Source organism: Asparagus officinalis, chromosome 7, assembly GCF_001876935.1.
Source record: "Asparagus officinalis chromosome 7, Aspof.V1, whole genome shotgun sequence".
Lineage (NCBI taxonomy): Eukaryota > Viridiplantae > Streptophyta > Magnoliopsida > Asparagales > Asparagaceae > Asparagus > Asparagus officinalis.
In genome coordinates this window covers 70601370-70618630 of record NC_033800.1, presented here as the reverse complement: position 1 = coordinate 70618630, position 17261 = coordinate 70601370, and the positions used below count along the sequence as shown (strand labels likewise).

General features: G+C 36.1%; 2 protein-coding genes across 2 annotated transcripts; both read right to left on the bottom strand.

Annotated features, from left to right (window-relative positions):
- LOC109848839 (dolichyl-diphosphooligosaccharide--protein glycosyltransferase subunit 1B) lies at positions 566-8773 on the bottom strand. The gene is made up of 8 exons (XM_020418539.1): positions 8581-8773; positions 8021-8065; positions 7222-7853; positions 6415-6562; positions 4966-5145; positions 4256-4324; positions 2979-3068; positions 566-959 (listed from the first exon to the last, which is right to left on the bottom strand). Exons 1-8 carry the CDS (start codon positions 8710-8712, stop codon positions 831-833), a joined length of 1425 nt encoding a protein of 474 aa, XP_020274128.1. The 5' UTR covers positions 8713-8773; the 3' UTR covers positions 566-830.
- Positions 9858-16890, bottom strand: LOC109849015 (protein GDAP2 homolog). The gene is made up of 14 exons (XM_020418782.1): positions 16370-16890; positions 15836-15913; positions 15694-15749; positions 14651-14770; positions 14436-14506; positions 14242-14335; positions 13881-14093; positions 13155-13406; positions 12780-12888; positions 11992-12059; positions 11788-11857; positions 11619-11693; positions 11363-11454; positions 9858-10220 (listed from the first exon to the last, which is right to left on the bottom strand). The coding sequence occupies exons 1-14, from the start codon at positions 16535-16537 to the stop codon at positions 10133-10135; spliced, it is 1554 nt and encodes a 517-aa protein (XP_020274371.1). The 5' UTR covers positions 16538-16890; the 3' UTR covers positions 9858-10132.

Genomic DNA, 17261 nt, shown 5'->3' with positions numbered 1-17261 from the left:
AAGAGGATCCATTACGTTCGTGTTCCCATGAGGGGGCATGGTGTAATCAAGTCTGCATGCATACCACACCTCAAGGTACGCACGCCAGTCAACGCCGACCTTAGGGTTGTATAATCACACCCACACCTCAAGGGACCTTAACGTAATTACCTCTTAAAAAAACCATTTACAGACTCCACATATTTACGTCCCGCGAAAAATAAGGGGGTAAAAGATTGGTCCTGAGTTTTACGGGCCGTTTAAAGGCCGCAACAAACAAAGTAGCGAACAGCGACTGAGAGAACTAGGCCAGGAAAAATAGGCGCATCAGACAAACTAGCAGCTCACGCAGCTTGGAATTAGGAACACCGCCCGCATCATCTACATGGTTTTTGTTTTCAATAAATAGGAGATGGATATAGCCTACCTCAGCCGTACCTGCATCTTCTGTATTTAAAGAAATCGGTTCCATGCATCTCAGGATGCTTCGTGTGGAAATTACAAAGTTTAGCACATTTGCTACGGCGGACTAAGTCTCTTTCGTGCGATTCCCAGCGGAAGAAATTTAAATTGATTTTGGTACTTGCCGAACTCAATCCATAATTGAGTTTTAAAACATCAGATGGAGTAGGTAACAAATTGTTGTTTTGAGGGAAAACAGTTCCAGCCACTTGGTTCGAGTAATAAGAGCAACAGTTTAATACATAGCGACTACATGAAAAAGTTCTGCATACATTAATTCGTAAAAGATGAATCCAAAATTGTGTAAAAATCAAAAAAGCTCAGCAGGCTAAAGCTGGTATAGAACAGACATGATCTCTGCCTGGATATTTTTGGCATTCACTTGTCATCTATGATGATTTCGGAATGGAGAGATCGATGTGGAGATGAGCAATGCAAGCAACAAAAAATAGGAAAAACGCTGATATCAACATTAAGGGCTCCACAAGCATGGATATTGGGTTGAAATCGTAGTAAACCTGCAGCCAAGCAAATAAGTGAAATGAGAGATCACAGGCAAGAATTATTAAAAACTAACACGCTTGATTTCCGTGTCTAATTATATCCATATTACAATTACTTTGTGGTAGTAGCTGGTTCTCTGACATGGGTCTTCGTTTGTTTCATTGTTTACTTTCCCCCCTCCCCTTTGTTCCTATAGACTTTAAAATGAGAAATTATGTTTACACTGGCTAATTCTTGCCAAAGGCAATAAAGTTAGTCGAGAGTTATAGGCGGCTTGGTTTAGTAAAGGGTATGAAGAGGGAAGGTGAGTTGGGGTCAGGTGAAAGAAATTAAGGACATACTTTTTTGTACTTCTTGCTGATTGGAAGGGGAGCTGGGGGAAGGAACGTGATTTTATCTGTCTCTCGTTGAGGGGATGGGAAGTGAAACTGAGATGATGAGTTAGTTAAAGTACAATAATACCCTTATATTTTTATTTTTATTTTTTTGCTTAAAGAAAAGAACCAAAAAGTTTCGTATTCATACCTATGACCTCTTGAGCTACAGACCCATGATAGATAGAGTCATATTGTACTTAAATCATCCATAGATAATGTACAAAAAACCGATCAAAATTTTACAACAATTTTGTATTAAAAAAAATGTTTTTATACTTCTTTTCCAAACAAGAAATAACCGCAATAGAAAGGACTAGAGCTAGTTACACCTAAACCCTAGGAATTTCCATCAAACTATGGAAAATTATTATGAAACTTTTTCCCTAACTAATTACTGAGTTTCGGCAGGAATTTGATAAGGATAGATAACTGGGTAATCATAAAAAATTGGTGAGGGCACGCCATTATAGAATAAACCCCTTATTTGCTCACGTATCCCCCCAAATCAGAGGGATGTTTCTCTCTATGTTTCCTGTGCATTTTGCACTTTCTCTCACTACACCCCACACCTCAGTTCTGCCTCCCAAAAACCTCTACCAAATAGGATTTTTTGTTTTGTTCCTCACCTCACCTAACCCCATCCCACCTCCCCTCCTATCAAACCAAGCCTTATGATGTAATGATGAGTTCTAAATTACATATAGATCATCCAGCGCCATCTTTAGAAACCCCACTGATTTTTCGAGTAATTTCTCAACTCTTGCGAAAAAAATTGAACCATATGTACTATCCTTTTCTCTATGCATATTCCTCTCCCTTTGTCCCCATTCTGTCTCTATATGAACTACAAAAAACCTAGTTCCTGACTCTTGCTACTACTCATTTCTGAAAAAAATAACTCCTACTCTTGGTACTTTCTCTCACTACATCCCACCTCACTTCTGCCTCCCAAAAACCTCTACCAAATAGGATTTTTTATTTTGTCCCTCATCTCACCTCACCTCACCTCACCTCACCTCACCCCACCTCACCTCCTATCAAACCAAGCCTTATGATGTGATGATGAGTTTTAAATTACATATAGATCATCCAGTGCCATCCTTAGAAACGTCACTGATTTTTCGAGTAATTTCTCAACTCTTGCAAAAAAGGTTGAACAATATGTACTATCCTTCTCTCTCTATCCATATTCCTCTCCCTTTGCCCCCATTCTGTCTCTATATGAACTACAAAAAACCTAGTTCCTGACTCTTGCTATTACTCATTTCTGAAAAAAATAACTCCTACTCCCTATTTCTGGAAACAAAATATAGCCAAAATAATTGAACTAAAGAATCAAGAATTGTTTGTGAGGCTATAGCAGAATAGATTTAGCACAAAGTAAAGATATAATTAATGCGACAATTATTGCTGACATAGTAGTGCAACTGGAGCCATACAAATAGGTAGCATTGTTAGGAGGTCAGCACCACTAAAAGGAATACAACCATAAAAGAGAAATAGAATAGAATAGACAAAAATGATATCTAGGACAGTCAGTGTTTCCATATATAAGTGAAACTTTTTTATTTATAAGTATATGGAAACCATTTCATCATACTAGTAAACTAAAATTCAGGCACAAACATGCATAAAATAAACTAAGTGTTAGATTACCTGAAAGGGAACATTATGCTCTGGTACTACATTTCTCTTCTTGATGACCACTGTAGTCCTCCCAATAACATCAAGATATGAGTATGTTGTCTGCAACAGTAGCAAAACAACAGGAGAAGTTCGTATTTCAGTGACAAGATGGATTTATGACAAAAGCATGCAACATAAATATTGTGCTTGTTCAAGAAAAAAAGCAGTCACAAAAAAGATCAGCAGAAAGCTATCTACTACTACTGCTCTTGAATTGTGAAATTCTTAAGTAAACTTTGAGCTAGTTAGAAGAACTAATCTCAATATCATGGGGTTGGACCGATATATTGTTGAAAAAGCCTGGTTATCAGAATAGTCACGAAATACTCAGAGTGAGTACTCTTAGTTAAGGGAGAAAAAACCACCCAATGACAAAAATGGAGAGAATATAAAGACACATTAATCTTCAAAATGTTGGTGAATCCATGATGCCTCTTCTGTCACCAATACAGTTCTAAGTTCTGACAAGAAAGATTTGATCCAATCATCAAACTTAAAACTAGCTATTCTAAAGGGAAAAACCATTGTTCTTAAATTGAGCATCAATCTAGACCAACCTTAATCTCCCATACAATGGTTTATTATTTAGCTAACATAAGGGCCACAGACCGTTTAAATACCTTACCAATTAAAGTAACAGTGTAACACTACATGTCCAAATGAACCTTAAAAGGATCTCATGCACCCATATAAATGAGGTATTGTAAAGGGAAATAATGAAAAGGGCGGCCCAGTGCACGACGCCTCCCACCATTGAGGCTTTTTGAAGAGACATGTATGCAGCCTTATGCCTGTATGCAGGGTAGCTATTTCCGAGATTCGAACCCATGACCTCCAGTGCACAAGACAACAACGTTACTACTTCGCCAAGGCTCAGCAACATAAAGAGAAATAATCATTTGCGTAAATCTATTCACTTTTCGGACTAATAGCTTGTGGATGGATCATTATTCAATACGTAAAAGTAGTTTTATAGTGATTCTGCAACATGTCAACTGTACCCATAAAAAGGAACACAAATGAAAGCAGAAGAGTAAAATCTTGGAGTGAGAAGTATGTACATACTAAACATATATTAAATATTAACTATGCATGCCTCAAAGGTAAGATAATCAAACAATTTGTACGGATGAATTATTCTATTGATCATTATCACCAGTTCTTATCATTATCGAGCAAAATTTGTATATATAATATAATTTCACAATAATTGCTCATGACATACTACTGACTAATATGACAGTTACCTCAAGTTGTTGGTCAACTGCAAAAGGAACTGATGCCGATGGGTTCTTGGATCCCTCTGGAAGCACAACCTGAAAAAGTGATTTATCAGTCTAAAAGACAGTGCACGGATGATTTAGGAAATCAGCCATAAACAAGACTATCCTCTAGCCCGATGGCCAATTCCTAACCCTCTTTATTGATCCATACTTTTAGTGTTTGATGAAGAAAATTTAGTCTCAATAATGGAAACTGCAAATCATAATATTCTAACTCAAAAAGTCTTTCTTACCCAAGATTGTTTTTCCTTTTTTCTTTTCTTTTCCTACAAGATGTACTTAACAGAAAACAAGAAGGCAATTAGCACACTGCCATTTGTTGGCTGTGCAGCATGAAACTGCTTGTGTTGCACATCACTGCTATTTTGTACAACTTGTCGAATTTTTCACTCATGCAATCCTCTTAGATTATTGCCAATGTTTTAGTTTTATCAAAAGTAACATGTTCCATTTCAAAGAGCAAAATGATTGTGCGATACATACTGTAATATCTAAGCAAATGCACAAGAAAATAAATGAACAAGCAGTTGGAACAAAGCTTGATTGTTATGGTTGCCTTCTGATTATATGCGAAACAATGATTGGCTCATAAGAAAAGACTTGGACATGGAACAGAAAAGCATGGAATAAATTGGATATGAAAGGACAGGATCAAACACATAATGAGTACCTACTTTAATAATGAGTTCGTCAACCACTGCCTCCAGAAGAGGACATCCGTAGCTGAAGTTCAGATAGCGCTGCCCGCTAGGTGACTCGAAAAGAAAATCATCTAAGGGTAGCCCATATCCGATGATAAATGAGGCCTTCCAACCTCCAAACAATGGATAGCGAGGTTCAAATTCAAGCTCCGACTGAAAAACAATGAATCATGAGCACTAGCAAATTCATACATAGATTTTCACCAAAGCATGACTTCCTGATTTTCCAGTAATTTAGACAAAGAATTTAAATCAAAGACGACTACATTTATCACAACATATCTCTCCAAAATGCAATTAACACGATTTACTTATTTGACATTTAGTACACCAATAAACTTACAAATTGTTTCAACATGGTTTACCTACATTCTAGGTCCAAAGAGATTTGTTTTTCAATTAACTATGCATTTATTAGATGTCCTAACTTTTTGCACAATGTGGCCATCTTCTTTGCTCAATGTCAAACATTTGATGAAAAACAACATTAATAAATGTTTTAAAAAGGCAGACTGGGTGCTCTTCTAAGAAGCTTTTTATGCTGAACCCCCACCCCTACTATTTATTGGGGATCACAGAGGGGAGACACCTTTAAAAAAGTAAAAATAAAATTTTAAGAGTTCTTACAGGAGTTCTGCACAATTTGGGACATATACCACACAATATTTTAGGAGTTTGGGATGGTGAGTTGGACAAGTGGCATTTTCATTGGTGGGTTTGAATTTTCAAAATATCCAGAAGAAAACTAGGAGACTATTTCCTTATGTAACTTGACATATCCTAATCAAGGCTTCCATGGAAGCCATGACATACAATATGCTTGATCCTAGGCACAAGGGCGGTGTTAACTACTTCACGTTTTAAGACTCTCCTACAAATTCCTTATATTCATTAGCATCTCTTTGAGGTTGGATTTTTTTTATTTTGCTAATGTAATGGTATGTCGGGAAGAGTATGGACTTGTAGTAAAGTGTATCTCTACATTCCTGCATTTATGATTCCTTTACTTGGTGTCCTGTGAAAATGTTCTCAATGAAACAAGTGTGGAGGCAATTTCCACCATTTTCCTAAAAAAAAAATCTAGTATTAAGAATTAAATAGCTGGTATATATATTCTAAATTCAATATATGATAAAGAAAATTAACCAATTCAACAAACTTGAATTGTCCCTGACCAATTCTACCAGCATTCTGATGAGCTAAGGTGGTCACCAAATGCAATACAAATTAAATTGTGAATGTCAACATAAGCTAAGTAAATCAAATGGGTACCAAGGAAAACTAGACAACAAAGGCTGTAGATGTAGCGAATTAGAAATAGATAGGTCTAATCTAAGTATTTTCTAATGTTCTAATGGACTCATAGTAAAATGTGTAAAAAGTAATCAAACAAGGAATCACATATTAGGTAATAAAGAGTACCTTCTGATTATCGGTTCGTAAGTGTGATGTTGAAACATTCCCAATCTCATCTCTGTAGTAGACCGAGTGAACGCGAGGAGGCAATCTCGCAAGAAGATTCTTAAAAGAAGCAGAACCACTGACAGAAGGTCTACCTTGATACTCAAGCCTGCAAAGATGTTTGCCAAATGTAAAAGCTAGTGGCTTATGCATCAAGAGAAAAAAAAATGGCGCAGCAGGTTATGGTTGCACATGACGTCTTAGACGTTAAGAGCATTTATGAAGCAGAAATTGTAAACTTTACAGCATTCGGAAAATCAAGATTGCACCAAGGCAGGAAAAATTGAGGACTTATAACAATGTTCTCTTTAAAAGAATAGAGAATGAAGTGATGTAGGTCCTGAATAATGATCAAATGGGTAAATAGATAATGTAAGAGTAATATGTTGTGGGGGTTGGAAAAGAAAGTGGAGGGATGAGGTTGTCTGTGTAATTCGACTTTGCCAAAATTTATGCCATGCAACATTATCCATATCACAGCATCCTTAGTATCCAAAACTTGAGTAAAGTATCTGACACTTCAAATGTTACAAATATAAAAGAAAATTGGTATCATCAAAATCTAGGTAAATCAATGCTTGTTGTGATCTGAAAGCACCAAATTCTTAATCCAGAATTTATATATAATTCTACGAGACCATTGTGTGCAAGTTAAAATTAATTCCAAATTCAGGGATGAGTAGACCTGAAATGAAGCTAAATTCTGAGCATGTAATTCGTCTTTCTTGTAACTATTATTTATCACATGAAAGGTATGCTTAAACTAACCTCGAAAAGACTCCTTTGTGTCGCGCACCACCATGTTTTAGTTTGTAATGCTCTGTAACCTGAAGGTTCCCCCAATGAGAAATTTCTACCACACGAACAAGTTCTTCAACAACAGCAAAAGGATTGTTGTTCTCAAAATGTACGATTATAGGAGAATATGAATATGGGAGCAGATCATGATAGTGCCCGTATTTCAGCTCTGTACCAGCACGGTCAGTAGGCTCTACTATTGTATAAGATTCCACCTTCCTATTTGGTGTCTTGATATAGGTAATTTGCTCAGCAACGTGGTATGGAGACAAGAGCAATGCACTGCCACGGAAGTAAACATACTGGGATTCTGATTGGCTGATCTCTGCTGGAAAGGGCTCAAGAGAACGTGTTAAGGCACAAAGTACTTCTATTGATGCTTTCTCACCACTCTTTAATGGTTTCAAAAGAGCAATAGAGAATAATTTAGCTCCATTCGGAGTGTTGGGTGATTCAGTAGGGTTCACTTCAAGAGGTACATATGTTTTCTTTTTGCGCTTTCCTTCAGGTATGGACGCTTTTAGTATAGCTAAATGTTTGGCTTCTTTTGGTGGGAAAGCAAGAAGAATATCTGAGACATCGGATGCACCCGTATTTTCCACCTGAACTCAATGTAAACAGCCTATACTTAGAAAGTTACTAATACTTTCTGAGCTAGTTTAATAAATCTAAAGAAATACATGAGTTAGATTAAATCACAAAGATGCACAAATAGGATTTGACAAGTTCCACAGCTTAAACTCTCATTGTAAGTTCACTGGAAATGTACCTTAAGAGTCAGGAAAACCCTGATAATGGAAGAGGTCAAATCAATCTGCATCAAAAGAAATGCGACAGGCAGTTAGTAACAAAGTTGGTATTTTAAAGTCTAGTTCCTTAGACTCATTAGAGTTAATTAACAAGAGACCTTGATTCCAATTAAAAATGGGTTAAAACCCGAAAGTTTCTACCAAATTTGGGCATAGACAGACATAATATGATGGGTACTAATGCTGTCTTATTCACTCTGGATTAAACTACATATTAGAAACTTTGGGATGTTTGTTTTTTGGGGGAAAAAAACAATTTCAGACATCAGTGTTAAAGATCGATGGAAGTTTAGGGTATTAAAGTGCAAATAACCCTTAAAAATAGAAAATCACACCTCTTTTCTAGTCGAAACCCCCCAAGTATCAATTTTAACCAATAAAATTAGGGATCAGGACGAGATCAATAGCATCAGTAGACAAAATCTACGAAAACTAACATATTCTAGCACTAATTACCGCATTTACAACTTTTATTTCTGCGAAATTGAAAGAAACCAGATGGGATGGATCGAGAACTTACCCTTCTCTCGGCGCTGAGGATCCGAACCTCTTGCGATGAAGAAGAGGATCCGGGAGAAGATAGAGAGAGAACGACGATGAGAGAGAGAATTAGGGTTTTTCGAGAGATTTGGAACCCAAATCCTTCCCCCATTTTTCTTGATTCTTCTCCCTCTCGCGCGGATCCGTTTCAGTATTGACTCGATGAAGACTGAAAAAGAGGGGCGAGGATCTGGGGTTTATGCGGAAAATTACAGTGCGGTCCTTGGCTGGTGCAATGCCTTGCGTAACAGTCCAAGGCAAGCCTTCCCTATTGATTTCGACTTTTTAAGAAAACATGGATAATTTCCTTTTATTTTTCTCTGATGAGAGGAGAACCTTGGGGATTGAAAACATTTTACATGCATTAGAAGTATCACTATGTGAGAGCATCTCCAACAGCTTCCCCATTTTTCATTTTTGGAGAATTTAGTTAGGTTTTTGGCTCAACAAATTCCCCATCTCATTCCCCAAAATAGGGATGAAGGAGAAAAAATAGGGAAGCTTCCCCAAATCTGCAGCATTCTCCAAATTTTATGAAGGAGAAAAAATAGGGAAGCTTCCCCAAATCTGCAGCATTCTCCAAATTTTTGGAGGAAAAAATGAATTCTTCAAAATGGGGAAGTTGTTGGAGTTGGTGTAAAAATTAGTTGGAGAATATGACTTTTGTTTCCCCATTTTGGAGAAAATTTTGGAGAAGCTGTTGGAGATGCTCATCGACAAAAGGGAAAACATTGGGTTAATTGTAGCTAGACCCCCTCGTTGTATCACCAAGTGCAGATAGACTCCTTAAAGTTCTATTGGTTCAGATATACTTTCTACACTATTTAGTCAGAGTGAACTTTTCTGACTCTTCTAATTATTAGTCGAAGGAATTCATCTATACAAAACCTTTTCTTTTTACTCTTTTTAATAATAAATAAAGTTCACTTGATGAGGTCCACCGGCAAAATTAAAACTATAGGGGGTTTATCCACAATCAGACACAACTAGACCAAACAAGATCGATCACAAATTAAATAGCTTAGAAGTGAAAACTTGAAGTAATTAACGACCATCTCTTGTTAACATAATCAGATGTTGCTTCATCCATCCTCGTGTCACAAAGAAGTCCTAAAGCTGATAATATAACATGCTGATACATCACTAGATGTTTAGTTCGAAGACCGATAAATCATATACTCTCTCTAATCTTAACAATAAATAGCGACGTTGTACCATGAATATCATAGCTCCATGTTCTTTTGGATGCAAGAAATATTACTAGACAAATAACAGCATTTACAAGTACATTCACATTTATTTTATGTATGTACAACATAGCATCACAAAATCCAAGAAAAGACCTTGGCAAATAATTGTAAGATACAGCCTGTTTATTGTGCAATCTCAAAAGATACAATGAAATCTGAATCAATGTACTGAGAAGCTCTAGAATTATACAAGACTAGAAATGATCAAATACTAATCACATCGCATCAAAGAGCAACACTAGCATCTACTCTGTCTTGCAATGGAACAGATCTTCGATATCATCAAACGGAAGCTGAGGGTCTGTGATATATATGCTTTGTTCTTGGATCGACAATAATGCCCTTTCCTCCATTCACTTCAAGATCATGCCTGCAGATAAACACTATCGCTTACCAAAAAAATTATCCTCTAATAAGCATCTGTACCATCTTGCATTGACAGTTTTCTCTAGCAAGCGATACTTTTTTATTACAGAAAACCGTCATGAACTTCTTTCACTAAGTGGGTGTTTGGCAAAAATGAAAGCGAATTGAAAGGGTGAAAGTCTTTTTTCTTCTTCTCTTTTTGCAAGTGAGACAATGTATACATGTGAGCATACAAGTAAAATACAATGTTCGTTTGTAAAATAAATAATTATTGGAAGTAGAAAGTTGTAGAAAGTTGAAGTGATGTTGCAATTAATTTATTTATTTATTTATTTATTTATTTATTTATTTATTTATTAAATCAATTTCTAAACCATTTTCAAAGTAGTTAGATTATTTGTTGCCAATGTTAACATATTTTATCTAAATTAAAAGTTTATTATTCTTATCCTTGACTAAAAGATTGAACTTCCAATAAGATTATATTTATGTTAATTCCTGTGCATGTTAGTTTTGAGCATAAAGGATACACGAGTCTAGAAAAAAATGCAAAACAAATATTAACCTTATGTGTCAAAAAAAAATCAACAATGCCTTCGGAATTGCCGAGATAATTCGTAAGGAATAAAACTAATAGAGTAAAGAAGAACTAATAAATTAGGTTATGGTAAAAAAGATATATATATTAGTTAATATAATATTTTAATTGGGAGGGGTCCCCACTTTTCTCACTTTCATCTGACTTCAGCATTTTTTTAGGGAACTTAAACCTGCATTAAATATTACGAGGATTCTTTTTGACATTTCACTTTCACAACCACTTACAATTAAACAAACACCTGAAGTGTTAAATGCATTTCACATTCTCACTCTCGGCTCTCACTTTCATACAAACAAACACCCCTTAAGCTACCATATGCCTGATGACAGTTAAAGTCATCGCATGATTCACAAATGACATGTTTTGACAATTTTAACCTTAAGTACTCTATATATCTTCTACAATACTCCTATGAACTTTGTTGATTGATAGATAAATAAGTCTATATTGGAAGTCTTTTCTCTATTAAAAAAATTGGGCATAATGCAAAACCCCCAAATTTTAATGATAGTTTCCTGGAAGTTATCCTGAGGTAAATTACTCACTGGAATACGAAGTCAGGGATGGTCAGCTGCTCCCTAGGTACATATCTGAACAGCTGCAAGAGCCTATCAACATAGACAACTTTTTTCCATACCTGAGAAAGGAAATATCAAATATATGTCACACAAAATAAGGAATAGGGTTTTCTCTCCCAAAGGAGAAGAACGGGGGGGCGGGGGGGGGGAGTGGAGAGTCAAGTTCAAGAAGTTGAACTATCATATGCGCGTAGCATGCATGAGAAAGAGCGTATGTGATTACTTCTCCATCAACTAATAGTTGCAGAGCAAAAATTGCTGCTTTCAGTCCCAAAGTTGGATGGAGAACATATATTGCCTGTGAACCAGAACAGTAAGATGTATTACAAAGTGGTTCCGTACATGGGAATTGAACTCAACCAAAGTAGGTATAGTTAGAAATATATACGGACATGCAGATTGTGCCGATGCTTTCGACCCAAAATCTGTTGCAAGCGCTTCATCCATCCTAGATCTGGTTGCCTGCAATATTACAGCTCTGAAGTTAAGTTCATATGACCAAGAGGCATTGAAGCGATGAGCAGGGTAATTTTTGCCAAAGGGAAAAGGAAGATTTTTGAGATTCCTCTTAATCCATGATATTTCATAATACTCACACTTGCAATGAGGCGGCAGAGTGTATATAGACAATTGTGTAAGGCTTCTGAATCAGAGGTTCAAATTCCTGGAAGTATAAAAACCAGTCAGCCTGACACAATAGATTAGCAATAAATTGGAAATGTAGAGAACAAAGCAGATATAGACACCAACAGGTAGGTGCTGTTTTACTGACTCACAAGAAACAAGGGCTTTATATATGAATCTCCAATATATGATACGGTACACGGTCAACAGGTAAATCTTATGAAATTTCAATCAGTTTACTCAACCCATGTGTGCCACTAACACCAAGCTTTGAGATTATTCCTCAACATGATTGACTCGAGCATTAACTGAATGTCTGCTTAAACAACTTAAAAATATATAACTCTGAAGTTTTGCCCCTTGCTACATAATAATCTCAAGAAACACAAATTTCATATGTAGTTTGACAAGTGTAGTATGCACTAACATAATTTATTTCCTTAGTTTGTCCTGAAAGATAGGTCAATTGTAACTACACCTGCATTGAGCATAACAACTAGAGCTTCAATCCAGAAGCAATTCATGATGAGATTCAGCGTACAATTTTTTTGCAAGGAATTATTTGATGATTTTAAGTAGATTAGGTTAACAAAATGTATGGGTAAATATGGTAAATTCTGCACTTAAACATTAAAAAAATGCATTACTTATGATCATTAAGAATGTACGTAAATGTGTCAAACCAATAAAACAAACACCAAAGCGTGGCAACATACATCTGAACATAGATTAGCACTATTCACCAAAGAAAGCATGGTACCTTAACAACATAAAGAACAAATCGCTCCAAATCAAGACAACGTAGAAGAAAGTGAGCTCCTACAACAACCATTACAGGACGTCCTTCACAATCTACTCCTCCCCGGTATCTGAAATTGAATAAAAAAAAGAATGCAACAATACTCAAATGTTAATTTAGTTCATGTCCCTGAGATGAATTTACTAACATGATAAAGAATGATATTTAGTGAAAAATCATCTGATATTAGCCACACATATCGTAACATCGTACAAATTTTGTACCAAACTCAAGAATCAGTATAAAAGTTAACAATGGCCTAAGGTTATCTTTTTACAAATCAATGCAGATATAGCTCATAGGAAACAATTTAAAGAAAAAAACATATTTACTTACACAATTTTCATTTCAGCAATCTCTGAAAGATTTAGAGAATTTGCTTTAGCAAGGTATCGGGAATGAAGTGAATATTCCTCAGCAGCAGATAATGGAGGGCCACCAAGATCACCAAATCCAAGCATCTTAGCAAAATTGAAACCACCCTGTGCCTGAGCCGCCTTTTCCCACCGCTCTTTCCGACGTTGATCAGGGTCCTTGATCAATGACATGAATGTAGGATCAAGATATGAATCCAATTGTATAGTTTTCCTGCTAAGAAACACTGGATTAGATCATATGGCTCTATTTGGAAAATGCATATACAGAAAGAACTGACAAAAGATTTGAAGAATACCACCTAACTGAAAATGGTAATGCTGACAATATAAGCCAGAAAGTACAAAGACAAATTACTGCTTAGTTTCCTAATTTCATAAATTATTAAATTTACTAGAGTGGAGGACGAGACTTTGCAGATTGATAAAGCTGCTCAATTGTAACTGACATCACAGGTTCGACTTGTCTGAATGGAACAGGCTTTTCGCATGGCAAGAATAAGACTGTATATATCTAACAGCAGGGTAGAGGCCATATGCAATGGGATAGCCTTTTTGCTATATTTACTACAGATGTCAACATACTATACGAGTCAACTATTGGGTTGACATTATACAAAAGCAAAAGCCCACTTGCCTTCAGTATTTGCAATAAAACTAGATGGATAAAACATAAAATAATACAAACCCTCTTAATGTTGATCCAACGTCACTGACAGGAACATCTTCAAGAGTTGCAGGAGGTTTCTGGACAGGTGCTGACACTGCAGGTAAGGGTTTTATTCTAATTTTACGTTCGTCTATAGTCGTCTCCCCATTCTCATCCCCTACATCCGCTGGAAGTTTTGATATAGCTATCTCTTCTTCATGTTTATCCCTGGGAAAGTAAAGTGGAAGCAATCTGGCAATGCAGAGTTACAAAAGAAGGATCAATAAGTCAAAACAATTACCTTCACTTACCAAGGTAGAAAATTCTATCATTTTAATGCTTTTATTTTTTAACAAAAATCATTTCAAATTTCAAAGTAACAGAATATACCAAAAGGTACCTTTTGTATATCTCTGTATCAGATGCCGTTGTTGTACAAAAGACAACAGCAGAAATTTTGTCTTTCTGCTTCTCTAAAAATCTCCTGACAGTTCCTAAAAAATAAAAAGCACAATTAGCAAGTACTAAACAAGAATATAGGGGGGGAAAGGTGATGAATCTTATTAGCATGTTTGAACAGTTTGTGTTACTCACTTATTGCCACATGTGCAGCTGGTTCACGAGGATAATTTTTGGCTTCTGTATAAATGCAGCCCATGGCAATGCTAAATGAAAGATTTGTATTTAGCTCATCAGCCAACACATAATATGGAGGATAAGAATATGAACTATATATCTGTATAAAAGCAGTTTAGCTAAATGAAAGATCTGTATAAAAGCACTTTAGCTATATATCTATCGCAACCAACCTCTGAAGTCCATTCTCAATAAGAAGCTCCAAGCAAGAACGATAGCAGTGACTCAGAGCATTCTCTGCAGCAGTATGATACTTCACTGCATACTTGGGGCCAACGGTGTGAATAATTCTTCTGCAAGATCACGTCGAATAAAGATCATATTTAATTTTCATCAAAATAAGTAAAGTAAAGAATAAATAAAGGAGTTAAGAATATAAGAATTCAAGCTACTAAACATCATATTGATAAGCCTTTATGAATGGAACATATTACTTTTAAGTAATTAAAATTCAGCAATGCAGAAAAGCTGAGATATATTTAATTATTCTACAGAAAAGATTGATGAATCGAGACCTACAAAGTCATAATAACGAGAGTAAACATGGTATCTTGTACTATTTATCACAATTTAGAAAAGCATGTACGTGTTGCATTTTCAAGGGTGTGCATGTTGACAGATATATGCATTTATTCTTTGAAGGAATACACGCATCAATGTGTTATCTCCTATAACTCACCCACATTCATATTAAAACTTTTGTTTTTCCATTGCCTTCTATCGTACTTGTTAAGGAAAATCTATATCCATGTGTTTGGGTCATATTTGTGCCTCGTGTTCTGCATATATGCTTTTTAGTTATTTATTTTTGTGCCATTGATCACATGATTCACATCAATAGTTGTAGTTTTTCCTTTCTTAGGGGGGAAAGAAAATGTTACACAACCTCCCCAGTCAGCGACCCATCATAGATTTTATGTAAACTAGAGAAAAACCATTTGTATCCCTTAACTTACAAATATTTCCACTGAGTCTTTGTAGGTAATAAAACCATAAAAAATCAAGTTTTCTACATAATTACTCAATCCAAAAGTTCCATCATGGTTCCAAATAGCCTGTACAGCTTGCCATATCTCTAATCCCAAAAGAAATATAAAGCACGTCATTTACACTTTTTTTAGGCATCTTCAATTCTTCATTTTAATAAAAGAACATACTCATGCTCATCAAAGTAATAATTTATTCATACTCAAATAAAGGCAACTAAAAAACCTACCTAGCTGGTAGATCATAAGCACCGGTCAATTTTGCCATTCCAGTTCGACATCCGCCCTGCAAAGAAAGCAAATAAATGAATATAAGTTTAATTAAAGTACAACAAATAACAAATCCATAATAAATAAATAAAAAGTTGATACCAATGTTGCACATTCTTCAGCAAGACCAGGCCCAGCTGCAGCATGCAAACCAGGACTACTATGTGCTTCATCTAAACTCTACAAATTCAATCCAAAACAAAAGATTAGGCCCTCAACTCAACAAAATGATCCCATTTTCAATCGGTTTATTTGCACTCTAATGCCCCCAAAGTACTTTCACCCTTCTCTATTTTTAATACCCTGAAGTCCATTTTGACAATTTGAGGCTCCAGTGTTTTCAAATTGATGTTAATTTGACAATTTGTTACCTCAGAGCCCTAACTTTGTTCCTCACTACCTACAAACTCAAAAAATTAAAACTTGGTAACAAAATTGGTTTTCGTTCACTTTTCTATGTTGGTATTCTTGAACAAAACCAATGTCAACATTTTTGCAATTTGGGGTATCAAATTATCAAAATAGAATTTCAGTGTATCAAAGTTAAAGGGGAAAAAATGCAAAACCTTGGGGTACTAAAGTGCAAATAAACTTTTCCTATCCAATAAATTGACCGAAAAGCAGTTAAGAGTCAACCTCGTTGCTGGAATTGACAACAGCATCGACCTCAAGATTCCAAGGGTTCCCTCTCCAGAGATAAATCTTCGAATTGATCTCGTGATCGACCGGAAACCTCGATTTCACTCCGTCGCCTCCAGCTCCAGCCGACGAATTCAACGGATCCGAGAAGTAAGAATAGGGCATCGAAGGATCCTCGTTCGGCGGCGATCGCTGATCCGAATCCGTCCATCTCGGGACCTGATCGAGCTTTCACAACCGCATCGACGCTGTCCGTCGTCCGGCCATTCCTCCTCTTCGTAACGCGGCGGCGCTCGTCGGCACGCTTCGATACATCGCCCACAAACCCTAGAAATCCATCTTTAGCGATTCAGGAACCAAAGATCGATTCTCGATAACCTATTTCCCTCGAGAAACCCTAAATCGTGGGTTAGGGTTTGAATGATGAACAAGAAACACGAGATTAGATTGGATCGAAGATTAAGACGGGCGAATTGAGTTTTTTGTTGGAGAGAATTATTTGTGGGAAGAGAAAAAGGAGATGAACTAATTAATTATTTGAGGTACAGGAAATTGAGCGGTGACTACGTGGACTGTAGAAAGTGTTTGCTGTTCGGGATGAAACAGCAGCTCGTTACCCGCGAAAACGATAATAATGTTGTAGTGAAATAATTAAAATTGGATTTGGATTTTAATATCATATTTACCAAGCCTACACTCATGTTCATTTTTCATGAGATAAACAGTTGTCGTCCGTTGAGATGACAGACCGTTGTCTGATGTGATTTAAATATAGATCTCTCTATTTATTTATTTATTTGTTTTGTTGAAATTGAGAAGATCCAGACTAATAGAAGATTAGGGACAGATAATAACGTCAATTTTAGAATATAAAATCATACACTTCAGC

Bases quoted from the DNA above. Each gene is read 5' to 3' on its own strand.
- LOC109848839 (XM_020418539.1), bottom strand. From the start codon at position 8,712: ATGGGGGAAGGATTTGGGTTCCAAATCTCTCGAAAAACCCTAATTCTC. The intron at 5,146-6,414 runs GTACTCTTTATT...ATTGTTTTTCAG, and splicing joins TACGAACCGATAATCAGAAG to TCGGAGCTTGAATTTGAACC. The intron at 4,325-4,965 runs GTAGGTACTCAT...TCACTTTTTCAG, and splicing joins TTGACGAACTCATTATTAAA to GTTGTGCTTCCAGAGGGATC.
- LOC109849015 (XM_020418782.1), bottom strand. From the start codon at position 16,537: ATGCCCTATTCTTACTTCTCGGATCCGTTGAATTCGTCGGCTGGAGCT. The intron at 14,094-14,241 runs GTACCTTTTGGT...CTGCATTGCCAG, and splicing joins GATACAGAGATATACAAAAG to ATTGCTTCCACTTTACTTTC. The intron at 11,694-11,787 runs GTCCGTATATAT...TCTGGTTCACAG, and splicing joins AGCATCGGCACAATCTGCAT to GCAATATATGTTCTCCATCC.